Source organism: Anopheles gambiae, chromosome 2, assembly GCF_943734735.2.
Source record: "Anopheles gambiae chromosome 2, idAnoGambNW_F1_1, whole genome shotgun sequence".
Lineage (NCBI taxonomy): Eukaryota > Metazoa > Arthropoda > Insecta > Diptera > Culicidae > Anopheles > Anopheles gambiae.
Genome location: NC_064601.1, coordinates 109,061,072 through 109,087,425, shown reverse-complemented (window position 1 = coordinate 109,087,425; position 26,354 = coordinate 109,061,072). Strand labels below are relative to the sequence as shown.

The 26,354-nt window shown below is 48.2% G+C and overlaps 6 protein-coding genes across 8 annotated transcripts; 2 read left to right on the top strand and 4 right to left on the bottom strand.

The window, feature by feature from the left end:
• Window positions 1-2,370: 2,370 nt before the first annotated feature.
• LOC1270119 (4-aminobutyrate aminotransferase, mitochondrial) lies at window positions 2,371-7,322 on the bottom strand. The gene is made up of 5 exons (XM_308791.5): window positions 6,548-7,322; window positions 6,346-6,458; window positions 5,283-5,454; window positions 3,215-4,228; window positions 2,371-3,126 (listed from the first exon to the last, which is right to left on the bottom strand). The coding sequence occupies exons 1-5, from the start codon at window positions 6,618-6,620 to the stop codon at window positions 3,005-3,007; spliced, it is 1,494 nt and encodes a 497-aa protein (XP_308791.5). The 5' UTR covers window positions 6,621-7,322; the 3' UTR covers window positions 2,371-3,004.
• A 251-nt stretch (window positions 7,323-7,573) lies between these two features.
• LOC1270120 (trafficking protein particle complex subunit 8) lies at window positions 7,574-12,763 on the bottom strand. Its single transcript, XM_308792.5, has 9 exons — window positions 12,152-12,763; window positions 11,625-12,081; window positions 10,975-11,557; window positions 9,946-10,908; window positions 8,750-9,777; window positions 8,473-8,690; window positions 7,986-8,397; window positions 7,769-7,909; window positions 7,574-7,701 (listed from the first exon to the last, which is right to left on the bottom strand). Exons 1-9 carry the CDS (start codon window positions 12,315-12,317, stop codon window positions 7,641-7,643), a joined length of 4,029 nt encoding a protein of 1,342 aa, XP_308792.5. The 5' UTR covers window positions 12,318-12,763; the 3' UTR covers window positions 7,574-7,640.
• An 87-nt stretch (window positions 12,764-12,850) lies between these two features.
• LOC1270121 (pyroglutamyl-peptidase 1) lies at window positions 12,851-14,015 on the top strand. Its single transcript, XM_308793.5, has 3 exons — window positions 12,851-13,200; window positions 13,304-13,554; window positions 13,632-14,015. The coding sequence occupies exons 1-3, from the start codon at window positions 12,997-12,999 to the stop codon at window positions 13,804-13,806; spliced, it is 630 nt and encodes a 209-aa protein (XP_308793.5). The 5' UTR covers window positions 12,851-12,996; the 3' UTR covers window positions 13,807-14,015.
• A 351-nt stretch (window positions 14,016-14,366) lies between these two features.
• Window positions 14,367-16,617, top strand: LOC1270122 (mitochondrial carrier homolog 2). The gene is made up of 5 exons (XM_308794.5): window positions 14,367-14,872; window positions 14,964-15,048; window positions 15,144-15,735; window positions 15,811-15,921; window positions 16,045-16,617. The coding sequence occupies exons 1-5, from the start codon at window positions 14,714-14,716 to the stop codon at window positions 16,106-16,108; spliced, it is 1,011 nt and encodes a 336-aa protein (XP_308794.5). The 5' UTR covers window positions 14,367-14,713; the 3' UTR covers window positions 16,109-16,617.
• A 6-nt stretch (window positions 16,618-16,623) lies between these two features.
• LOC1270123 (multiple inositol polyphosphate phosphatase 1) lies at window positions 16,624-21,522 on the bottom strand. Of its 3 annotated transcripts, none has more exons than XM_061650639.1 (5): window positions 20,959-21,522; window positions 18,243-18,451; window positions 18,083-18,177; window positions 17,099-18,015; window positions 16,624-17,018 (listed from the first exon to the last, which is right to left on the bottom strand). In XM_061650639.1, exons 2-5 carry the CDS (start codon window positions 18,436-18,438, stop codon window positions 16,760-16,762), a joined length of 1,467 nt encoding a protein of 488 aa, XP_061506623.1. In that variant the 5' UTR covers window positions 18,439-18,451; window positions 20,959-21,522; the 3' UTR covers window positions 16,624-16,759. The 3 variants fall into 3 exon arrangements, with proteins under 3 accessions (XP_061506623.1, XP_061506622.1, XP_061506621.1); XM_061650638.1 differs by having other exon boundaries at window positions 21,324-21,503; XM_061650637.1 differs by having other exon boundaries at window positions 21,051-21,476.
• A 573-nt stretch (window positions 21,523-22,095) lies between these two features.
• Window positions 22,096-25,241, bottom strand: LOC1270125 (heat shock protein 83-like). The gene is made up of 2 exons (XM_061650635.1): window positions 25,001-25,241; window positions 22,096-24,625 (listed from the first exon to the last, which is right to left on the bottom strand). The coding sequence occupies exon 2, from the start codon at window positions 24,623-24,625 to the stop codon at window positions 22,463-22,465; it is 2,163 nt and encodes a 720-aa protein (XP_061506619.1). The 5' UTR covers window positions 25,001-25,241; the 3' UTR covers window positions 22,096-22,462.
• Window positions 25,242-26,354: the final 1,113 nt, after the last annotated feature.

Below are 26,354 nucleotides of genomic sequence, written 5' to 3'. Positions count from 1 at the left end.
GAACAAAGCGAACGGTTCCTATGGAAATTCACTTCACCCATTCTGTCAAAAGGAGATTTTTTTGATTTCGAAATTAGTTGTCAATTTGTATGGGACGAGACCACCTGATATTCATACACTTTGGCCCAGCCCATGCAGGGGAGGCTTTAATTTGTTCTGGGTTTCTTTTCTTTTCTTCTTCCTTCCTTACTTGCTGTAATGCAGCCCATTTTGTTGAGCTCGCCGGTATGCCGGTAGCCCCGGCACACACATTTAACACACAAATACGCAGTCGGAGTAGATGTTCATCGATGGTGCAGAAAATGTGTCCGTTGTGTGTGGCACATTAAACATATTACAGCACAGAGGAGATACAGACACGCGCATACACACACACTCACACACCCGTCGAACGATACGGCTCTTTCGTGGTACGCAAAACTTCCTCCATAGCCCGCATTGCCCGCACACACACAGCAAGCCGTGAGCAACACAAAACAAACACATCGGGCAAATGCTTTCCCACTGCCAGAGCCACGAGTACGGAGGCACATACGAGCCCTTTTTTCTTTTATTTTCCCTTGTTTTTTTTGTTTGATTTTTGGGTTGAGAAGGTAGGTGAAGTTGTTGGCAAAATTTAACCGCAATGCTGACATGCTTTTCAAATGCAAATTACCATGTTTTAGAGGGAGTGAAGGGAAGCAAAAAAAAGAAACTACTACTCACCATCATCACCATCCCACCATCGACTGGCGGCGGTTGGGGTATAATCCACTTCCTTCTGTTTTTCTTGCTGTAGAGGGACGGCGGAGAGTGTGGTCGATGCTTTTTCGTGACAATCAAACTTCCCATTCTGTCCACCACTCTCCCACTTCCGGTGCGTTTGATACATCAGACCGGAACGTATTATGCTCACCAAAAAAGAAGGAAAAGGGACGCCCGGAGTCTTCCGGAGCGGAAAGTTTTTCTAGCGTTGGGGGGTTTTCCCTTCCATTTCGACCCACTGTTTGCGTTTTAATGAACGGTTGCTGAGAGGTGTGTAGTAAGTACGGCGAGTGTACACGAGAGAATGTTTCACAAATGCGTCGAAGATGATGATGAGACCGAGCCCCCGAAGACCTCGAGCGATTGTCATGGAAACGCACTGGTACCATGGTTGTCTGTCTACTTGCCGACATGGGTTGCTTAGAAAGTGTAGCTCCAATGTAGCGTGGCCTCCAAGAGGATCTTAATATAACCTGAACAGTGCCTTGTCTGCTTCTTTATAAAGGAGTTTTTATTGGCAGGCCTCTTCGTTGAAACATTCAAAAAACTTTGTTAAATGACCCTAGTGTTTGAATCAATTGCATGCACGCTGTAAAAAGGCATTCATTTTTCATTATTATATTATTCTAACTTAATACATAAATAAAAACATCTTTCCTATCGTTCCACAAAAGAAACCTCAACTGCCAGTTCGTCCGTCTAATTCAAAAAGACCCAGAAGAAGAAGAACGACAATTGCACCCAAAATATGTTTACCCAGTTTGCCCCGCTTGTACGCGCTTCCAGCAACGTCCCACTCCCCCTTCTGTCCCATCGAACACACCCGTACCCGTCTCGTACCCGGCACTGAATACATTAGCATACGGAAATGGTTAACAAGCCGTTCGGTTTTGCCCGGTTTTCGCTATCCCAGCGCTTCTTTTAAGGTCGTTATATCGGGCCCCCCGTACTGTCGAACCTTCAATGAGACACGCTCCACCCGGGCTCTGTCCTGGTTTGGCACGTTGAAGCCAAACATTTGCATAGATCATCATCGTCGTCGCCCGTCGTTAGGACAAAATTCGTTAAGTTTGCCCGCGTACCGCCTTCCGAAACGCGCTGCAATGATATCCCGAGCACCGGCGGGCACACGCGGAAAGGCGAACAGGAGAAATACACCACGGCAAGATTGTGCACAATTGTGTGCCACAAGCGCTGGACAAATTTGTTAACAACTGGGAGAACTTTTTTTTTGCTTCTTCTTTAAGCCCGAATCTTCCCAACTTTGTGAGCAGAGAAGGACACGGTTCGTTACTTACCTTCGTTAGGCGATGTTTTGTATTTGAAAGGGCAACAGCATCGATAAAGGTACGGCGTAGCTTCTTCAGATGTAGATAGGAAACCGCAAGACCACTTTAAGGAAAGGTAAACAAAACATTATCCGTATCCTTTTCCCATGGACGGCTGGAAATTTGCGCAAACGGAAGCTTTTGATGTAAATCCATTTCTTCTAAAAGGCGAGTCAACAAAAGCGATGGAAAAAAAACATGTTTTACAAAACTAAATGAATCGAGGAAATAGAGATAAACCCCTTCATGTAGGTTTCTTTGTTCATGAATTTTGAAAAAAAACGCCACACAAATGTGCTTACTGTATGCGACAACATTTATCTATTTTATTTTGTAACGGTTTAGCACGCCCTGCCTAGAAGACAGTTTGGGCCTGTCGCCGTTTGGACACCGATTAATTTGGAATCACTTTGATCGCTCATTGGAAGACAAATGTTCTCTCATTCACGCTTTATGTAGCGTGTTGGTGTGTGTGTTTTATACTTTTGTTATATATTATTTCATTTCCCTCTCTGTCGTACTGGCAGAGTTTCTATTATATATAGCTTAGACGATTTCTCAACATGGCAGCTACAAGCATTACTAAAACAAATCCACGGCTGTGCGGTACGCAGACAGGGAAGAACTCTCTGGTCCATCTTATTGTCCCCGCTATGGAAACCGCGCGACCACCTAACCGGGATCATACCATACCGTAACGAATCAATCTACTAATGTCTGCTTCATTTTGTGCGCAAGTCGCTGTGCTGTGCGTGGAAGATTATTAAACTAATCGGAGCAAATCCATTTCCCATTTTGTCCGCAATGTAGCGTGGTTGCTAAATAGCAAACATCCTCAATTCCAATCCATTCATGTAGCAGCTGTCCGCTCATTCTCATCCGCTTCTGTGCAGTAAGTTAGCTGGCACAGGTGCTGGGCGTTTGGCGTGCGTTTACTTCACCTCCTTCAGCACCTGCCGGAATTTGTCCATAAAGATGTCCACGTGCTTCTCGCCGAAGATCAGTGCCGGGCGGAAGCGAATGCTCTGCTCACCGCAACCACCGGACAGGACACCTGGAGCACAAGAGACCACGGAAACGATAAAAAAAACCCCGGAATCGGAACGACAGAATCCATTCCCCACCACCCCCCAAATCCTTACCTTTCTGTTTCAGTGCTCCCACAATGTCATCGCGCAGCTTGGGCGTGGCACAGTTGATCGCCAGGAAGGTTCCCCGGCCGCGCGCAGCACTCAGCAGATGAGGGAAGTCTTTCTGGGCCTCCATCAGACCCTGCTTCAGCTTATCACCCGTACGGCGCACATTCTCCAACAACGATTCCTGCTTGATCACGCGCAGAATCGATTCCAGCAGCAGCAGCTTGCCCGGATCGCCCATCCACGTGTTGAACACGCGGTACGGCTGCGACGGTTTCATGTGCGCCCCGTGATAGTATCCACCCAGCTGCATCTTCTTGCTGAACGTCACCACGTCGGGCGGGCTGGGCAGATTGAAGTGCTCGTGGCACCAAATCTTACCGGTCGGTCCACCGCCCGTCTGCACCTCGTCGATCAGCAGCGCACTGCCCCGTGCCTTCGCAATCTTCTGCAGCTGCTGGAAGAACTCGGGCGACGCCTCATTGTCCCCGCCCTCGCTCTGAATCGGTTCCACAATGATGCCCGCCACCGGGATGCCCCGCTTGCCGTACTGCTCAATCAAGCGCTCCACCTCCGCCAAACAGCGCGCATCTTCCTGCGCGTTTTCGCGCACGTTCTCCTCCAGCGGATAGCGATACTGCGGGAACGGTGCGATCGGCCAATCGAACGACGGCACATCGATCTTGTGGATGTACTTCGAGTGCGTCGTCGACAGGCAGCCGAGCGTCCGGCCGTGGAACGCACCGTGGAAGCTCAGGATGCTCAGCTTCGGCGCGCCCGGGGCCTGGTTGATCATGCACGACTGGATCTCCGACTCGGTGAACGGGGTGGCTTCGCCTCGCTGCCTCTTCTGGTACCAGATGAAGATGTTTTTGAACGCGTTCTCGTTCGAGCAGGAACCGCACATCATGGTCGTGACGTGATCGAGCCCAACCGGAGCGACCGACATCAGCACGTTCTGGAGCCGGTTCGGCCAATCTTCGCCCGGGAACACGCCGAGCGCTGGGCGATTGATGAGTGCTGGAAAACGTTTGGAAAGTAACCGTTAGGGCGCGTGTGTGGCTGGGACAGTTTGCTATAATGTTTGCTATAATTTGGCCGGGGTGTGTGTCTTGGCTAAAAGGGAATTTGTTACAGCTATTTTGACCGATAGAATAAAGGAATTAAACGGCAAAGAGTAATTTTGTTTGCACTTCAAGTAACAAAACATGTTAGAATTACATAAAAACAACAAATAAATATCTTAATAGATTCCTTGCGGCCTACACTACAAATTGTAATAATCTAATAATTCAAAATAATTTAACTCTACTAATCATTTCATATTCCCTAAACTCAACATAACCACATGGAAAATAACAGTTTAATTAAGTAATCAAAGCAAATTGTATCCCTTAATTAAATCCCCTCGATGTGAAAGTAACCAAGCTGTATTACACATTCCCGCATAGTTGCATTTCCTCTTTGACATGCATCAAAATGCACCCTTCACCCTTCAATCTGTTGCACATTGAGTGCACCGCTAACTGCCTAACCTTGACAAACAATTTCCAGGTTGTCTCTAACGCGCGCTTTTACGAACCGGTATGATAACGGTTGGACTCTCCCTCCCCCCACCTACTAAATTCTACTCTACCCATTTGCCACGCGACACGGTCAGGGGATCTGATAAGAGGGACATAGCTGTAACGACAGATAATGCTGCGTTTTGCATCCAAAAATGCATAACAAAAAACGAACCACGCAGGTGCAGCAACCAACGTGTACCATTGTTTTATGTACACTCCCCTGCCGACACTGCATAAGCAACGAATCTCTTATCTTGCAGTTGACCAGACGGCACACGCCATCTACTTTATTATCTCGCATGCATTTAACGGTCAACAATTGCTATCGTACCGAAATAGCTTATCGAAATAATGTTTAAAATAATGTTAAAAATAGCAAACAGATTAGATTTCCAATAAGAAATGTAGAGCCAATTGTAGCGAACTTTTTGAACTGCTTGAAAATTACCTAAATTCTTATTAATTTAATAAACAGTCTTAAAACTTTTCACCCCAAACACACTTACTCGACAGGTTGTGCTCATCCCGGAACACGTTCAGCAGCTCCTTGTGATTGTAACCGAGCGGGACGGATGAAATTTGCGTGTAAATGTCGAGCAGCACGTTGCCGTCCACGTCCTGCAGATAGTTTCCGTACGAGTTGTCATAGTCGACAAACATTTGCACCGAGTTAGCATTCTGTGTGTGCGGGAAGAAGAAAAGGGAAGGGAAAAACGTAAGAAAATACCGTCAATGGAGCGCCAGTTGTAGGGCCACTGGGAAACGCAAGGTAGCAAATGGACAGGAACGTCCAAAAATAGCGAAACGCGTGGTTCAAACAGCGCCACAATAATGCGTAGGACAGCAGAAGAACAGAGATCAAGTTCATGATCAATCGTCGTACACTCGCGCAGGGGGAGAATGCGAATAATGGTGAAGGAATGTCTGGCGGCGAGGGAACATCGGTACCGTACGCCGGCACCGCAATAAATTCACCTCAACATTATAGAGGTCAGGGAACCGTACGAAAAGTGTCCCATCCACACACACACACACACACACACCTCCTACTACAAAGTGGCGTGATGGTTATTTATATAACTTTAATCGTCTCCAAGTGTGACCGGCAACACACCCTTTCTTTTTGTTTGCGTTCTACATAAATCACCGCAATCCTCCCAAAAAATCATACGCGTTTAATTTCAGGGACAGTTCATTGACGGACTGAGCCACTACGGCGCGGATTGGACTGTCCCAAGGAACGAACGAACCCCCATCGACGGTGTACATCGGAAGAAAAATGAACTTGCAAAAGCGAGGAAAAGGCGAACGAACGCCGCCCTACGCTGGTGGGCGCGTTGTTTTGGAACAACGCAAACAACTGATTGAAAGCAATTCCCTTCAATTGATACCAATTGTGTGTGTTCGCGGCATAGGGCGCGCCCCATCAACACGCGTCTCATGCACGCAATCAACGCGAAGGAAACCGATCCGGGATGCACAATCAACGCCCTTCCGCACGGTTCTGGGACATTCTCTCGGAAGTGCTTTTCTTCATGTTCCGCGACTACTTGGATGTGAGCAGCATACCTGCAGTTGATTTAGCTGCTGCAGCAGTGCCCTTGACTTGGGTCCAGGTACTTCGGTTTTCAGCGACGGTGCGGCCGGTTCGGCCAACGGAACGGCGGCAAAGTGGCGACTCACTGGCAAAAGGGGTAAAAAAAGAAGAACAAATTATTATTACTCAATACTAAGCAATGCTTTTTTTGCATTCTACAACATAAAAACTCACACTGGAGCAAAGCACGATGACGACGCTGGCATTCGGCACGCGCCAGAACGGTACCGATTTGTTTGAGCAGCATTTTTTATTCACCGGCACGTACTTTTTGCACTCCCTAAAAACACTTGCAAACTAAAAACACTTTAAATAACAGCTCACAGCGATACACTGCACGGCTTTCCAGCGGTGCGCTAGAATGATGTCTATCTCAGTGCAGCAGTTTTTTGTAGCTTCTTCAGCAGCCGACAGACCGAGCAAGTCACCATCGACCATGCGCGAATCGGCGACCCCGAAACACACACGCCGCACTGGGTTTTTACGTACGTGAAACTCACTACTGCACGACACACAGAGACCGTACGCGTGTATACGGTCAAACGTTTCGCTCTCTGCAACGGACAGATGCGGTTTGTACCCCGATCTCGTGGGAAATGTTCAATTTATCCTCCTGCCGCACACACGATGCTGGTGTGGTGGAGTCAACGCTTTTTTAAACCACACAGAAGCAGTGTTTTTCAAGCAGTACAATCGCTTGCACGGAATTGTCATGTGCTCTGTCAATTTAAAACTAAAAAAAGCAGCAGTTTTTCACGTATTTTTCAGCAATTCGTCCACAATGAAACAGGATGCCTAAATCCTTTTCATACCTGACTGAATGTATCCTTGTTATTTAAATTTAATTCCCCTGAAAACGGGTACCTGCGGCAATGACAGCACAGCCGGCCGGGATTACATCGTTTAGAGGGTGCAGTTGAATACTTTTGTCGCTGAACAGAAGGTCCGTAGACCGTTTGCTTTCAAAGTTCTTTCGTGTTGTGGAAAGGATACAGTTATTCACGAACAAAAGGATCCAAATTCGCTTTTTCAATTAAATTAAATATAAAACTTTAAATTTCAATAAATTTGCAGCTTTTTTATCCAAAAGTTCACCACAGAACAAGAGGACGAGATGTAGGTAAAGCAATTGTCAAAGGAAAATCAAATCATATCCTTCAAATTTACATTTTTAGGATTACGGATGTGCAGTAATAGAAATAAGTTTAAAAATACTTTATTTGATGCGATAATATGCAATAATAAGATACTTTCAAAACCTTACATCCTACGCTCTCAGTTCAACTGATTGGAAGTTTTCCTCCAGGAAACATCTTTGCGCCACATAGCTAAGAAATGAAACGAAACAAAATTATGTTATTATTTCGTACGAAAATTCAAAAAAACCGAGCATACCTTTGATTAACGCCCCAGCCGCTATCAATATCATCGTTCTCGACCGGCATCACTTTATCTAAATCATCAAAAATACCATAAACGTTCGACTGGCCCGTGAAAGTGATTTGCTGCAGCCGCTCGGACGGTGGACAGTACACACTGCAACGAAAAAAAACGAACAGAAGCTATTGATTAAAGAAAAAAACCGAATAAAAACCCCGTCAATTCCACTTACGTGTCGTAGAGATTTCTCAGCTGCACAAAGTGCTGCCCGTACGCCTTTCGGGACGCACCGTTGTCGTTAATCGTGGCGGACCAGTTCACACAGAGCGTCATGTGGCTGTCCCGTTGGTTGACTATTTGATTGAACTCTTCATTGCTGCCCGGTTCGTACACGCGTATGAATTTGGTTTCGTTCTTGAGCAGAAAACTGCCCGCCGCTTCCAGCGCGGGAAGTGTTGCCTTTGCGGCCGGCTCCGATGCGCGCACCGTCACGGTGGACAGCTTCTGCGAAACGTAACCTTGGAAGTTGCCATCATACGCGACGTCGGCCGTACGACGCTGCAGGTTACAGCGCAGGCTGACGGTTTCATTCGTTTTCAGCCCCCCACCCGACTGCAGTTTGGTGTGGCCGGGTGTTTTAATATCTAAAAAAAGGCATACAATATCAATTACATTGTCATTGTGTGTTTTTAAAGGCAAAGGAGCTCCTTGATACATACAAACCACTCTATTTTGCTGCAGCTCGTACGCAGAACAGTAAAGATACAGTTCGTTGATAACAATTTCCGTCATTAGCGGATGGTGGACTTGATTTAGATTCTTCACATTCACATCAACGCCCAGCTCACGTTTGGTCGGATTGCTCAGGTTGCAGTTCGCATCGACGAGCAACGAATCGTTCACGTTAAAGTTCCACGTATGACGCACGAGACGATGCCTGAAAGCAACCAAAATTAGCAACCATTCCTAAAACCATCGATTATTTCCATTGCTTACTTCAACTTCGGATAGTCCTGTGGCATTGCATAGTAAATCATCAGCTTGATGTCTTTCTGGCCCTTCGAGTATGGGGCCTGCAGCCACAGCGTGGCCGTCTTCGTCTCGTTCGGAGCGATAAAGTTGCCATCCGCCTCGCGGAACGCTCTACACACGTACTGCTTGCGAGCCTCACGATCTCGGCCCACGTTTTCGTTGGCCAGGTTTTGTAAATCGCGCCGTATCGACAGCGGTATGTCCGCTTCGCTCGGATTCAGCAACACATACCGTGGATTGTCGATGCACACGTAAATATCGTTCAGCACACTCACGCCAGCATTTGTCATGTTCATTTTCAGCGGAATAACCTCTCCCGCCAGCACCTCCGACGGTGCGCGACTGAAGCTGACGTGCAGGGCCGGCGCCGGTGGAAGAATTTCAATCTCCAGTTTGCGATCAAAGGCCGCCACGGCGGACGCAGCAGCTGCAGCTACCGGTTTGTTCCCGTCCTTGCCACCGGCACTGCCGACCCGTATCGGTTGCGCTTCGAACAGCTGTTTGCCCCACAGGGACGGCGCTTCGCCCGAACCGGCTGGCTGGGCCGCCGATATCTTACCGACGATGCCCAGTATACGCAGCTGGCCGGTACTACGCGGCGTGAGCTTCAGGACAAGCGTTTTCGTCTCATGCTCGCCGAACGTGACGAGCGCCACAAAGCTGGACGCGACCACGTTCTCAATTTCCGACCGCTCCTCCAAGCTAACGTCGCCGAGAAAGAGCGGCCGGTTGGAGAAAATCTCACCCGTCTCCCGGCGGAACTCCCACAGCAGGTTGATGTTCTCGAACAGCACCGCCGGTTTGATGGTGTTTTCCAGATTGAACGCCACCTCGATCGGTTCCCCGTGCACGGAGCGGGGGTTTTCCGTCGCCGGCGCCTCGGTGGAGAAGAGCGACTTCGAGGGACGGAACACCATCACCGGACGCTCGGCAGCGCTCTGCACCAACATTTCCTCCATCTTGTTCCACACGTTTTCGTCCGTTGGGGTAGCCTAAAAAACAGAGGAGCATGTTGTAAAGATACAGCTAATAGTCAGTCCTACGTGTGTATGGTCAGTGCGCGTTCCATGCGGGGCTTCAACTCATGATGGACATGTAGTTAAGTCGTACGAGGTGACGTGATGACTGTACCATCAGACCGACCCAAGCCACAGACTTACCGTAATGTTAATATTCGTTGCCGCCACGTGCAGCGGATTCGAAACCGGCGGCGGTGACGTTACCAGCACCTTCGTCATCGTCTGCACAATCTTCGGCAGCGCAATCGATGGAATATCGTTCGCTCCCTCGCCACCCTTCGCCTGCAGTGCTTTTTTCGTGCTGAGATACTCGCGCAAAAACAACGTCTGCTGGGTGGCCGTTTGCATGCTCGACGGGCGCAACAGATGCTCCAGACAGAGGCTCGCTTCGTCCAGCTTCTTCAGGTTCGAAGCCTGCCGGCCGATCGTGTACTGGATGTGATCCTCCGCCAAACTCCAGCCACGGTTCTCAAACACCTGGTACGCCTGCTTGTACGTGCGGAACGAATGCTTCCGCTGGCCCACCTTGGAAAATCTATGGCCCGCCAGCACGCAATGCAGCGCGTACTTACGATACTGGGGCGGATTCGCTAGCAGGAAGCAGTACGAGGCCTGCTCGAGCAATAGTGCCGACCGCAGGTCCGAATCTTCGCTCGTCATCCGGATCAACTGCTTGGCCGCTTCGTTGTACTGTTTGGCCGCTCGCAAGCACTCCATGGACAGCAGCGTGGCACGGGTAGCGAACTGGGGCAGCTTGCAGCTGTTCAGGTAGGTCAGTATTGCTTCCTCCATGTAGTCGTACGTTTTGCGACTCGCCGTGCCCTGCATGTGCGCGGCCAGTGCTGCCATCTCGAGCGCACCGGCATAGTACTGCCACGCCGAGTCAGCGTTGAAGTCACGCTTGGCCTGATGGTAGGCTTGGAAGGCGAGCGAATAGTGGCTGAACATGAAGTACAGATCGCCCAGCTTTCGCGTCTGCAGCTCTGTGGATTCGTTCGTGTAGACGACCGCATTCTGGTTCGTGTTAACTCCCGGCTTGTTCGTAACGAACCATCGCTTGGTCGCGCTTAGCAGCGATCGGCTGACACCCTTCTTGTTCGATATCTACAATTAAAGAGAATAATCTCTATGTCATGAAATAGTTCCCTATCATTTCATGCCAACTCTTACCGAATCGTTCAACACGCCCACCAACCGTTCCACGTAAGGAATCAACGCCCGCACGGCGAAATCCTGCACAAAGTGTTTCAGGTTGTCCAAATCGCCCGCCGTCAGAAACGACCCGTGAGCCACCTCGATGTCGCTCTCGATCGGCCACACGTTCGGATTGATCGTTTGCAGCGACAGGCTGTCGATGCTCGACGTCAAGCTCGACGTTTCCTGTAGCTCGATGCCCGTCTCCTGCACCGGACTCAGCGGATGCGCAATCACCTCACCCACCACAATGCCGGAAGGCGGTGTTTCGGACGAGAGGCTACTGCCGCTGCTGCTTATACCGCCACCGTGCACTAGCAGATTGGACGATTGTACCACCGTCGTGGGCATGCCCGTTACCGAGCCCATATCCTGCGGTGTCTTCGGCGCACTGTCCACATCGCTTGCCGTGCTCGGTTCCGACCGTTGGTGTTTCTTCAGATACCTTACCCACGGGTCGGGACAGTCGGTCGGTGGGCCACCGTGCGAATTAATCTGCAGCAGGAAGCACTTGTGCTCGCCGTAGGTCGATTTCAGCCCTTCGAACGCTTGCTGAGCCCTGAAAGGAGTTTCAAAATAGGATTAAATACAGCTGCCAAAGCACTCTGCGTCTGTCGTCAACACACTTTCCAATATCCCCAGAGCATCCGTCGTGCAGCATAACGTAGCAGTTGAGCGCATCGGAAGCGAACCACTTCGGCAGCCGGGGCGGCGTAATGTTCTGCATCATCTGTATCTTTTTCGTCAGCTGGCTGGCGGTCTCGATCGGGTTCGGATCGATGCTCGAGACGACGATCAACGAGCACAGCAGATGCCGGGTAAACTCGTGGTCCGCCGGGAACTGCACGGTGAGAAATGTTTCACGCCACTGCTCGAACCACGGCTCGGAGACGGGGATGTCCACGAAGCTACCATCGTCCAGCTTGATCGCCCGCATCTTATCGCCGCCCGGTGCGGTGGTGACCGCCTCGTTTAGCATCTTTTTCGCCAGTATCGTCTGCGGTGGGCGCCAGTTCACGTCCACCACATTGATCCGCAGCCCCTTGATCGAAACGCTCGTGCCGGCAATGTCGCGAAAGTGTGCTACGAAAATAAGGAAGCAAACAGTACCGGTCAACGCGGATACAATCACCGTTGGAGCGTTAATACGTACCATCGGAGGAAAGCTTCAGGAAGGGCTGTAACATTTCCACAAACGAAAGATTGTTTTTCTGGCACAGCTCCTCGGCCTGCTGGGACACGATGGCTCCCACCATGGGCGAAAATATGTTCTGTATGATCTCCTTGGTGGAGTAGTTCTGTCCGGTGAGGTGAATCATGGTTGTGACGGGTACTTGCAATCCCGTGCGCAAAATTACATTTAACTAATGAACTGATAACAGGAAATAATTCGTCCTCCGAGCTGAAACGTTTATCGATTTCCCTTTTCCTACGTAAACAAACACTACCACACTTTGACAGATGTGTGACAGCAACCAGCAGCTGATCCCGTACAGTGGTTTTCGCACGATCTCGTACGACCATCAAAGGAGTTGGCGAACGATAAAAAATATTCGATAATTTGCGTTAAAAAAAATATTGATATTTTCACGTTATTAAGCTTTCATCTAAACCGATCCGCTTCTTTTTTCTTTTTTTTCACTTCAGTGCATCATTAAATTATTTTATACTTTTTTAGATTTGTTTCGGGAAGCATTTCTCCATCACGCAACATTTGCAACATTGTAGCACAATTTAAAATTTTATCGTTGACGGTTTCTTATCACAAATGTTTTCTTATCTACACATCCACTAAAAAAGCGGCCTGTGATTTGTGCCCAATTTATCTTCGCGCAAATTCGATACGCACAGTCTCACGCGCAATCATCTGTGCGTGACAGATTCCGTGACAGATGCAAACGTAAATATTTACCCTCTGCATTATCTCACTCGCAACAACAAAAAGGAGGTGTTTCGTCCAGCTCCCAATCTAGTCGGCTCAGTGCAGCTTGCGCGAACATGCCAGAGAAAATTATCATCGTTACCGGATTCGGCCCGTTCGCAGGGCACGAGGAGCGTAATGCGAGCTGGGAAGCGGTAACGCTGCTGCCCGATGTGTTCCACTTCCGGAAGGATGCGTACCAGCTGCGAAAGTATCAAGTACCCGTTATATACGAAGAGGTGAATCGTATCTTGCCACATATTTGGAACCAAAAACCGGACGTAAGTTTAACCTTCTTGGCCTTGTTGTTCGTTTGAAATGATCGATAATTGTACCCATTAAACCGAAAATGTGTGTCGATGGTTACCTGTTGATCCATTCCAGCTGGTAGTGCACGTGGGCGTCAATGGTACGATCAACACAATCAACCTGGAGCATTTCTCCTACACGTTCGGCTACAGTAAGCCCGATTTCGCGCAGCATTATTTGCCCAGCGATAAGATAACACTCAACGGAAAGCATGCAAACGACAAAGAGTGCGCGATGCTTAAAACGAATCTTAATGTCGAACGCTTGGTCAAGGAGCTGAACCTCGAAACGAATGTAGCATGCTGTTGCTCGACGAATGTGGGAAAGTAATAGCAAAGCAGATGTTTTTTTGTTTACTGTGGTCGTTTCAATAACGGAATGTAAATACTCGCTTCTGTTGCAGCTACCTTTGCGGCTACATATATGTGAAATCGCTCGATGTGAACCAGGACAGGACGCTGTTTGTGCATGTGCCTGAAGTGAACGAACCGTACACCTCGGAGCAGACGATGACGACAATCTATAATGTGATAGGCAAATGCTTGGAGCAACTTGCCGCTGAACATAAGCTGTCCTAGGATGCTGCTCACCCCCTAACTACCTCTAATGCGGATTAACTCGGTAGAGCTTCACCTCAATGATAATTATCATCGGTTTCTGTATCTATAAAATCAAAAGGCCATATTTACACTACATTATACTGTGTAACGCAAGCGAATCGTACAGTATTGACTAACAATTATATTATATACCAACGGGAATTAATATATATCTTGCATAACTCAAACAGTTTTTTGGAATTCTTATCTTTGTGTTTGCATACAGCCATAGAGAAAAGGTAAGATAGGTAAGATAAAATACCGATAAGGTTTTATGACGATGTATGGTCTGGCAATTTGTAGAAAAGTGCGTGAAGTTGAAAATCTATTAAAATTCAACGTGTGCGATATTAACGTTATAATCTGATGTGTATTTTAACCATTTAAAGGGTACAGTACACATTGTTATGTGTCTTCCTATATCCGGCCAATATTTAGTATTTCCTAATTATTTTAAGCAACATACTGAGGAAACATTTTGTGCATTTAAAAAGTCAGTAACGGTCCGTTCAAATCACTGCCTTGAATTATCCTGTCAACACATTTGCTGCACACTGGGAGTTTCATATCTGTGTTTTATCGTAAAAAAAAGACAAATTTAATCAATGATTCGATGTTATTTCTATGAAGAAATTTATCAAATACGTTTTAAACCAATTTAAGCTCGTTTCTCTCTTTGGAAATAGTGAAATAATAATATTCAAAGCACAATATGCCACCTTGCTGTCTTGCTCGATGACCGCCGGCTGCTAAATGTCGTGTGTGTTCACTTCGAGGAACAAAAAAAAACACCGACACATCATCGTAACATTGTTGTTCTCTGTGCCGTGCAGGAGTTTAGTCAAATAAATATCGCCCAGGAAAGTACGATAAGTTGTAGAGTAACATGCACGCTCTCGATCCCGAAACGGCAAGAATTGTTGGCTTACCGACAGGAAACGACGACCGGAAGGAGGATGAAATCGAACCGGCACTAAGATTTGGCTTTCGGCTCGTCTGCTCGACGGCCCTGTATCCGCTGGAGTATGCCAAAACGCTCATCCAGGTACGTGGTGCGCGCCGGACCGTGGCTAATCCTCCGCCGCTAACCAGCTAAATCCTTATCGCAATCCGCATGTCTTATCGCCTTCCCGCAGCTCGGTTACGAACCGATCGCACCACGCCCCGGTAGGACGCTCTTTGGTGCGAAGCGTTTGATGCTGCCGAACATTTTCCAATACGGTACGTGTTTTGTTTCGTTCAACCGGTCCCTAGTCCACGGGGATCGCCTGAGCTGGGAAGGCTTTTTCACGTATACTTTCCTTTAACTTCGCCAGCTGCATACATCAAGAGCGTGGATGGATTTTTCGGATGCTTCCGGGGACTAAGCGCCCGACTGCTGGGCAATGTGCTCAGCTCGTACTACAGCGAAAGGATGGCCGTGGTGGTGATTGGCAAGGCACCGAACCGTTTCGATGACTTCGATTGGTTCGAGGCGACGTACGAAGACGTCGATGAGTACATGGTCACGAAGGACGGCAAAGTCCAGACCCGGCCGGCTGGCCTGGTGCGCAAAGCGGTAACGCACGTTTGCGGCATACTCATCTCCCATCCATTCCACGTGGTGTCCATCCGGATGATGGCCCAGTTCATTGGCCGGGAGCACATGTACGATGGGTTGTTCGGTTCGATCAGGGAAATCTGGGCGCACGAAGGTATTGGCGGGTTCTTTTCGGGGCTTATTCCCCGCATGGTTATGGAATTGTCGTGCATGGCATTAACCAGCTCGATCACCTACCTGTTCGCCAAGTATTCCGGGGCGAACAAAACAACCTGTGGCCACGTGAACACTATCGCTCACTTTTCGGTTACAAGCGTTTTCTACCCGTACCATGTCGTGTCGACCTGCATGGCCGTCCAGGGCTCCAGGTAACAATCGACGCTCTTGCTGGATGCCATCGTTATAATGTGTTAACCGTTAATTGTAACTTTTTTTTAATGCAGATTGAAGGCCGGTAACCCGCCCATGATGGATCATTACATTAACTGGCGCGATTGCTACGCCCGGCTGCTGCTGGATAGACAGCACAAGCGTGGATCGTCGTTCTTCTTCCGGTAAGTGGCCTCTAAGTGCCGTATGTTTGCTTAGTCATTCAAAGAACGCTGTTTAAAATCATACCGCAACATGTCTTATTAATGTGCACGTTAATAATGCATCCTTGTCATTTTTCTCCACAGAACGGTGGCCAGAGTAACTGGCAAGCATAGCGATTCATTCGCTCCGTACCCGGAATTGAAGTAAACACGCACGGAACAAGACACGCTGTGCTTGCTGTGCTTCACATGGACGGTATGCACGACTTTCCTTTCACATTAGATATTGTAGATTTCGTACCCTATTTCCCTATTTGCCCTATTTCCCCTGTTTAAAGGATGCAGTTTATATGGACACTGGTTCAAAGATTGTAGTTCCGTTGCTTGCATTTTCCATATTGTTCAATTTAAATCTGCATTTAGTTGTTGTGTTTCTTCAATTGGTTTCGACAATCGTGCGCAAGATGAAGCATTTATCGCCTCGGAAGCAAAAAAGTTATGTAAACTATAAAATAAACAAAAAAAAATCTACCCGTTTGCATTCATAACCAACCAAATAGACATTATAGAAGTGAGCTAATTTTCGTAGAGGCAATTCTATACTAAATAATACATCGTGCAAAACACACAAACCAGTTTAAAACGTTGAATACCTCTTCGAACAAGTCAGTAGTCAGTCAGTAAAGTGATAAGTAAATTTAAACACAGAAAAACAAATCCCCATAGTGTGTTGTTAAAGAAAGCATACATTTCCTCTCATATGTATGTCTGTAAATCCACACGCCCAACCGATGACAAACGTTTATAAACTGCTTAACATTAGATTTCACTTTTGCCCCACGGGTTACAAGATAATACTTTAGTGCAGGGAGGTCAACCGTCGCAGCACGGCCAACAGTAGTAGAGGAGCAACGCCCAAAGCGATGCTGCCGGCTAAATGCATCCCAGCTGCCCCGCTGCTCTGGCAGTACGTCCGATCGCAATTGCCCTCGGTGAATCTTTGGTACTTCTGCTTAACGTCCGACCAGTTGCACAGTCCCACGCTGCACCAGTCAAGCATGAGCGGTTTTTCGTTGAGGAAAAATATCACCCTTTCAGGTTCGCGCTGCTCGGCACACCTGCAAAAAGGGGGGAAATCCCCCAAAAAGACCGTTAATTCAAACTAGTTTACATCACGACTAATTATCGGGCGACTTACTGATACTTCACCGCAGCAACGTTCGCCGCAAACGGGATATCACTCGTCGTGTACTTTCGGTTGCGCATGAACGGAAAATTGTCCGCCCGCAGCGGCATCTCGTCACGCTTCGCCCCGAGCGCAGCCAGGAAGAGCTGTATCTCCGTATCGTGCGTAAAGTACGCCACCACCGATGGATCATCGCGGGACGACAGTTGCCGCAGCATATCCGCCATAGCGTGGCAGGCAAGCTCCGTACTCGGCCCGTACCCGTAGCTCTGGCGGTAGTAGTACGCCAGATCTTCCTTGTACTCCAGCACCCGCACCTGATCCCCCGTGAAGGCGGCACAGAACGGACTGGGGCGGGAAATTTTCCACGCCTGCTCATACCGGCACGCATCCCACAGCGTCTCGACCTGCTCCACGCTCAGATTGTGCCGGAAGCCGAGCCGCTGCGAAATGTCCCACACCGTGCCGGTAAACAGGGCCGAGCGAAGGAATTTGTTCACCTCCGAGTTTTCGTCCCGCTTGTTCCGATCCTTGTTCGCGTCAAAGTCCGGACAGTCGTCGTACGGTTTGAGCAGGCGGTCCGGTTCCGTCGCGGGCGTTGGTTTCACGCGCTGCGCCTCCTCCCGACCGAACAGGCCCTCCGCGAACGCTTTGAAGCTTGCCTCCGTGCGCTGCGTTTTCGTGTGGCGGAACATAAACTTGGCCGGCTGGTAGCCGCTGCCAAACACCTGCCAATACTTCTCCTTCGCCCGCAGTGCAATGTACTTCAGATCCTCCCAGCCCTGGTCGGTGAGAAACGAATCGTACTGCTCGGTTATGTTCGGATCCCAGTGCCACTGGCGCAGCAGCTCCAAGTCCTCCTCACACATGCGGCCATTGTCGGGCGGTGTGCGGCGCGTAAAGTAATTATCCATGATCGCGTCTTGTAGCTTTAATTAAAGGCAACCATTTTAGGGCAAATCGTAACTCCGAGCGACAGCAGCACTGACCACTTACCAATTTCAACTGCTTCGGCAACTCATTGATTTCACTCTTTCCCGGTAGTCTCGTGCCGTGGCGACTGAGCAGCCAAAATTTCACCGGTACACAGTCTGCAAAAAAGGAGGAAAACTTAATAAATCAAAACTATAAACAATACACTAAAAACAGCACTTACTCGGCACAATATGCTGCCGATCCGTGTCCGGTGCGCGTACCAGCTCGTACATCGTTTTGGTCGCAAAATGCTTCACCTGCTTGCGCTCGGGATCATCGTTGTAGCAGTACGACTCGCAGCACGTGCTGCGTTGCGCAGCGATCAACTGCACCGCGCAGTGGAGTAGCAGGATCACCTGCCAGATTCGTGGTATCATTTTTTCAAAGCTTCTGCAATGAAATGGGAAAAAGACTTATTGAAATGATAATGGGAAAACATTTAAAGGGCGGCTTATCATTGTGCTATCAATGAATGACAATCGTTATACGCGAACATGGATGGTCGCCGTGCTTATCGAACGTGTACTGCACATGTTGATCACGCTCACCTGGCCACACAGCAGCCAACCCATCACGCTTAATTGCAAAACCGAATCGATTGATACACAAATGTGTCCATACGTAATCTGTTTAAAAACAATTAGCCACCTCCCTCCCATATTTTAGTAGCAGTTGGACCTTTCGTCATCCAGAAGCAAACGAAAGCCATATATCAACATCACATTTGTTTGTCTGCTCTCGAGTGGTGCAAATGATCTTTGTTTGATCAATTACGATATCTAGATGCATTGCTGAGTGGTTTTAAACAGTGGTGGAAGCTGTTCGAAATCTATTTCAGAGACGATTCCGATTCCGGAGTCGGCTTCGAAATCGATTCCGGAATCAGAATCGACATAGGAATCGCAATTTGCACCGGTAACGGAATCAGGAATGACTCCAGAAATGCAATTAGCTCCGGAACGAGAATCTGAATTCTCGTTGTTCTTGAGTTCTTGAATTGAAATAAGAAGTTCCAGATGCAAAATCCGTCCGGAAATCTCCATGAGAATGGATCGTTTACAAGTAAATTTTGATTCTTTGCGGCTATCAATACAGCATCAGTGCATCCCAATGCCTATTCTTATGGAAATGCCGAAACCGACTCCGATTCCGAAGCCAATTCTGATTTCGGATCCAATTCCGATGCCAGGGCCAATTCCGATTCCAGAGCTGATTCTGATTCCGATTCCGGAACCTATTTCGAAGCCAATTATGGAACCAATTTCAAAGCCAATTCCAGAAACTGATTCCAGACTTACTATCGATTCCAGAAAACTTCGGAGCTAGCCGGAATCGATTCCGACGAAATCTTCATTTTTCCTATCACTAGTTTGTACACATAATTCTTCCGAACTTTCTATGATTTAGAAGAGAAGAAATTTATTTTAGATAATTTATAACAAACTATTCCCTAAAAGCAGATTTATGGTGTTTTTTTTTACCCCAAAACTCAAACCATTTCCGATACCATTTATGGTACCACTTTTCGGCGTTCAGTGACCTCTCTAATAGGGACGTCTACAATTGTCACCCCTGTTTTCTGCTGGTGCTCTTTCAATCGGAACCACATTTTATCGGCCAGAAGTTGTTGAACCGCAACCACACACACACACACACACAGCTCATTAATTGAACGGCCATGGGAAACATGCCGGCAGGGTTCATAATTTGATCAAACGATTGTAACTTCTTACTGGGCGGCAGCAACAGTTTAAGCGATATGATCCAACATGACCTTCGGGGAGCGCCCGCCATGGCCGTTATCACTATAGATCAATATTTATTTCTTATTCTAGTTGCAAAGCGCAAACACTCCCGTGTAGAACAGCGCATGCAAAAGGGGCAAACATTTACTAAATGCTTTAAACATGTATGTCTGTACGTTAGTCACCTGTGTTCCACTGGTTGCGTTTGTTTGCGGTTTTATCGGTGTATTGAAGACCTTAGCGCCTTTACCACAACGCATTACATCATATTTGAATTGCATTAGCGTGCAGCATAAACCGGTTTTCAACCGAATTGTATGCAGAAACGCTCCAAATTCCATCGCCCTTTTACGTTAAAAAACGCGCGATTTGTTTTCGAGCTACGATCATCATCATCATCATCATCCACGACCTTGGATAACTGATGCTGCTGCTGCTGCTGCTGCTGCTGCTAGGCCAGAGCCTACTATGCCGGTCAGCCAGCAACGAGATGGTTCACGATGACATAATGCCGGTGGTTTTTGTGTAAACGCGCTTCATATGTGTGTGCCATCATACGACGATGACGATCACTCAACCTCACATGGGTGGGAAAAGTGGCTCCCACCGCAGTGAACCGATCGAACCCAACCCCACCAACAGGGACAGGTGATGTTTAGCCTAATCATCATCCTAGGGAGTGGCTCCAGCATAATGGAGAAAAAAATATATGCGCTCTCCTAGAAAGTGCACCCCCTCTTTCACAGTCCACAGTCCCAGCACAAGCACCAGACGACACCAAACGAAATACATTCCATCGCGCTCGCTTCTTTGGCATTCCTTTTGAACTTCTTTTCCAGGCACCTTTTTTAACCGGTTTATTCTATTTCGTCGTTCGTCTGCTTTACCTGCCCGCATAGCTTAGCCGAGCAGCATAGTCGGCCAGGGTAGAATCATCTTTTTTTTTCTTTTCCCTTCCCTTCCCTTCCTCCCCCATCCGCCTTGACTGCTTTTATTTCTTTTTAATGCTTGTTCTGCACTTATGCTCAATTCTATTGTAATGCACTCGACCCGGCGTCTAAATGGTGGTGGTGCATTTCTTCCAACTGTGTAGTTAAATCGGTCGCTTTTTTCTTCTATCTATACGCCCGTTAGTTACCGGTATGAACTTACAAAGCACTTTTTTCTGTCTCTGTCTGTAACCATCAAACGGGTAATAATTAGACCCTGTATCCCTAACAACCAGCAACAGCAGCTTGACACACCTGCGAACACTTTTTTAGTAACCTTTGGATACTGCGCACACAAACGGGCCACTACCCAAACCGTTTAAAGTACCACACAGGAGGTGCACGTACACACCGAAAAATTGCGATTGACTCTTTGAACGTGTTTAATTGCTCCTTAGCTGCTAAAACGCATCACTTGAGATCACTGTGTTGGTAAGGGCTGATAATGCAGTAATTGTCTCACAAGTAGCAGCAAAACGCCTTAGAACAACGAACGGTGGTGTCGCTGAAGATGAGTTGCACCCTTACCAGATCGATTGATGGGGTACACGGGCAACGGCCGTTCACATCACCGTGCGCAGCAAGATTTTCTCCCGACACAATGAGCACAGCAGGCCGTAGTAGCGAGGACCGGACGCGCACAACAGACAGGTTTAACAGACGGGCGTGAACTGAGACATAACTGCGCCGACCCGCTAAACCTCACCATGAACATCGCCCACAGACTGATGATGATGATGGCGATGATGATGATGATAGGTTGACGCATATGCCCCGCGGGTTGTTGGTGCGTGATCGTGACCGCGGTTGTGCTCCCGCGCGTTTTATTCATTCGCTGCGCCGGTGATCGAGTGAACCGTTCAGTCCGTTTAAACCACGCGGGAGTTCATTTGGTTGTAATAAAATTTAAAAGTGTTTGTTTCAGTTTTGATTAATAAAAAGAAAAAGGATTGAAATTGGTTGCCAGAATGTAACAATATGTCCTTTAAATATTTGTTTTAATTATAACAACATACGCTCTTCTAGGTTCTAGAACCGCTTGAGCACGACATTCTTCGCGCATTCATTAGCACATAGTATTTAAATCCTAGTAAGCGTTTCCTAATCTATTCCCCTCTCGGAACGTGTGGCACTCAAGTCAAGTCGGTGTCGTTTTAAGAATAATACTTTAATCCAAGCAACCATAGAAACATTCAGGTAAGGCCCAAGTGTCCACTCTATTCCTGGAAAGTTAATTGCTAGATAACAGAGATACGAAGGATAATTTTATACAATCAAAACATGAAAAATACAATAGATATACATTTGTTAGAAACCTTTTTTTTTATTTCCTTGTTAATCTTTGTTCATTCCATACTTCAATAGTTGAGATTATGGCTAAACTCGAGGAACGCATTTATCCAACCTAACGAGATCTTGTAACGTAACAACTTAAAACATGCACACAACTCCTGCGCTATACCCGATTTTCACTTCTTCTCTCTCTAAAAAGCTAATCTGTCTGCAGTATGCAAACACAAAATACCCAAAAAAGAAAAGCAATAGTGCTGGAGCGTTGTGCGTGAGGATTAATTGTACCGTACAAAAGATAACCTAGTGTGGGGGGGGGTCATGATAACTCCTTCCTGGAATACAAGTACGTAAGCTTAATTTGTACACAATTCGATTTAATCGACCTCCTCCATGTGCGACAGATCCTCCGAGTCGTCCACCAGCGGTGGAGCATCGCCCGACGCTGGGGCCGCCGCCGCAGCACCGCTGCTGCTGTCCTCCGTCGTCATCGGCTCGTCCTCGTCGATGCCCAGACCCAGCTTGATCATGCGGTAGATGCGGGACGCATGGGTTCCGGGCTCGTCCAGCGAGAAGCCGGAGGACAGCAGCGCCGTCTCGAACAGCAGAATCACCAGATCCTTCACCGCCTTATCGTTCTTGTCCGCCTCGGCGCGCTGGCGCAGCGTCTCGATGATGGCATGGTCCGGGTTGATCTCGAGATGCTTCTTGCCCGCCATGTAGCCCATGGCCGACGAGTCACGCAGCGCCTGCGCCTTCATGATGCGCTCCATGTTGGCCGACCAGCCGTACTGCGACGTCACGATGCAGCAGGGCGAGTCCACCAGCCGGTTCGACACCATCACCTTCTCCACCTTGCTCTCCAGCACCGACTTAATCACCTTGCACAGGTTCTCGAACTTGGCCTTGTCCTCCTCGCGCTTCTTCTTCTCGGCCTCGTCCTCCGGAAGCTCCAGACCCTCCTTCGTCACCGACACCAGCTGCTTGCCCTTGTACTCCTTCAGCTGCTGGATCACGTACTCGTCGATCGGTTCCGTCATGTAGATCACCTCGAAGCCGCGCTTCTTCACGCGCTCCACGAACGCCGAGTTCTTCACCTGGTCGATGCTCTCGCCCGTGATGAAGTAGATCTGCGTCTGGTTCTCCTTCATGCGGCCCACGTAGTCGTTCAGCGAGCAGTACTCGTCTCCGGACGCGGACGTGTTGAAGCGCAGCAGATCGGCCAGCTTCTGCCGGTTCTGGCTGTCCTCGTGCACGCCCAGCTTCAGGTTCTTGCTGAACTGGTCGTAGAACTTCTTGTACGTCTCCTTGTCCTCGGCCAGCTCCTCGAACAGCTCCAGACACTTCTTCACCAGGTTCTTGCGGATCACCTTCAGGATCTTGTTCTGCTGCAGCATCTCGCGGGAAATGTTCAGCGGCAGGTCCTCCGAGTCGACCACGCCCTTGATGAAGTTCAGGTAGTCCGGGATCAGCTCCTCGCAGTTGTCCATGATGAACACACGGCGCACGTACAGCTTGATGTTGTTCTTCTTCTTCTTGTTCTCGAACAGATCGAACGGCATGCGGCGGGGCACGAACAGCAGCGCGCGGAAGTCCAGCTGGCCCTCCACCGAGAAGTGCTTCACCGCCAGATGGTCCTCCCAGTCGTTGGTGAGCGATTTGTAGAACTCGCCGTACTCCTCCTGCGAGATGTCGTCCGCGTTGCGCGTCCAGATCGGCTTCGTCTTGTTCAGCTCCTCGTCCTCGGTGTACTTCACCTTCACGGTCTTCTTCTTCTTGTCCTTCTTGTCCTCATCGTCTTCGGCGTCCTCCAGCTTCGGCTCGTCGTCCTTCTTCTCCTCCTTCTCTTCCTTCTTCTCCTCCTCGGCCTCGTCGTCGCTCACCTCCTTCTCGCGCTCCTTCTCCACCAGCAGCTTGATCGGGTAGCCGATGAACTGCGAGTGCTTGTTCACGATCTGCTTGATCTTGCTCTCCTCCAGGTACTCCAGCTGGTCCTCCTTGATGTGCAGCACGATCTTGGTACCGCGGCCCAGCGGCTCCCCGCTGTCCGGGCGCACCGTGAACGAGCCGCCGGCCGACGACTCCCACACGTACTGCTCGTCGTCGTTGTTCTTCGACGTCACCACCACCTTGTCGGCGACCAGGTACGCCGAGTAGAAACCGACACCGAACTGGCCGATCATGCTGATGTCTGCGCCGGCCTGCAGCGCCTCCATGAACGCCTTCGTGCCCGACTTGGCAATCGTACCGAGGTTGTTCACCAGGTCGGCCTTCGTCATGCCGATACCGGTATCGATCAGCGTCAGTGTGCCGGCCTCCTTGTTCGGGATGATCTTGATGAACAGCTCCTTGCCCGACTCCAGCTTCGAGGGATCCGTCAGCGACTCGTAGCGGATCTTGTCCAGCGCATCGGACGAGTTCGAGATCAACTCACGCAGGAAGATTTCCTTGTTCGAGTAGAACGTGTTGATGATCAGGGACATCAGCTGAGCAATCTCAGCCTGGAATGCGAAGGTCTCGCCCTCTTGTGGTTCCGGCATCTGCAAAAGAACGAAACGAACGAAAAGAACGAATCAGATAAGGTTGAAGGAATATGGGGTGAGGGGGGAGGGCGAGGACAATTCCTCTTTGGACATGAATGAGTCAGCAACAAAGAAACACATGGAGCCGCATTTCCGCTCAGATTAATGCCGTTTGCAGGTGCTTCCCGGCTTTCTTTCTATCAATTGCATTCTACTTTTCAGCGACACAAGATAATTCTAGAATCATTTCCTCTTCCATTGATCTTCTCAACCATCATTGTGCAATCATGGTGTGCTCATTATCAAAAGAATGGGTAACGGACACTTCGCGGAAATCTTTCGCTCTCTTCCTTCGCTTGGCGACACGCACAGCAAGCCTCCCGCTACACTTACCTTGGATGAGTTTTGTGGCTTTTCCTACGGTAGAACTGAGACCAATTTCACTTTCACACGGATGTGACTCGTTCAGCAATTCTGCGTTATGCACTGCACTGCCTTTTTCTTTATTCTTTTCGACACGTGCTTTGCGCCACCAGATTTTATACAGTATCAAACCGCTTCTGGAAACTTCAACCGCAAGACTGCTGAGACGACGTTCATCGGCTCGGCAAAGTGCCGTCCCGAGCGCTCGGCCGAATTGGAGTGGGGATAGCATGAACACACACTGCTAGACCGCACACCTCGAGCAGTATCGCGCACTTTGGTGGTGGAATTTGAATTCACCGCTTAACGCGAGCAATTTCTGTATTGAGCTGAAACAAACTTTCACACCTGAAGGTTCTGGAAATTGATCATGGGGAATATTATTTATGTAATTGTGCTTACTTTGGAGGAATAAATTCAAAGGAGGAATAAATTTTATTCCCAGCAATTTTACCTTCCTCCGGATTGGCTCTTTGATCGCAAGGAGTGTTGTACGATTATATGAAGAATTTTTAATTAAAATCAATTATCTGTACAAGCATTGTAGTCGATTTAAAAGATCCTATTAACTGCTTATTCAAGAAATGGAACGAACAAATAAGACTTTTCTGGAAAGTTCAGCAACACCGAAAATCGATAAATTCACTGTTGGTAAAAGGTCTTACAATTTCACTTGATGGAGCTACATGGATCCATCTTGTTGTCCCACCATTTGCTTTAATTAAAATTTAGTTTATTGATTAAAATAGTGCGGAAAATAGATAAATATTTCTTTATCCGGAGAAATTTCCAGTACAACAGAAAAGCTAGGTTAGGGCTGCCGGCGCCAAAATCGTTTGCCGGCGTTTTGTCGAGCAGCTCGCTTTGCTCGTATATGAGGGGAAGTGCAGGAGTAATCTCTTCCCCAGATGAATGAACACGCTTCGTGTGGAGGAGAAATCATCAGTTCATCGCTTCGGCTTGTTCCTGTTCATGGCTCGTGGTTCCTATGCATTTGTAAAGGGAATGGTCTAGAATGTTCCAGAACATTCTAGAAGCATCTCGAAAGATCCAAGGTGCTGCTTCCGTTACCGGTCTCGTTCACTCCTACTGACAGCTTCTATTAGCGGAACTGTGTGCATTGATAATTAAATTTTGTCATTTGAACTTCGTTTTAAAACGCATATTGTAAAATTTAAATAATTTGTGATACTGTGAGAAATTTTTGCTGATTTTCGGTGAATAGAAAAATATTTCCACTTCCCAAAAATTTCTTCTTCACTCGCTCGTTTGACAGTTCTTTGTTTACAAACAAGAAATTCAAATATCACCGTTAGTGTCCGTT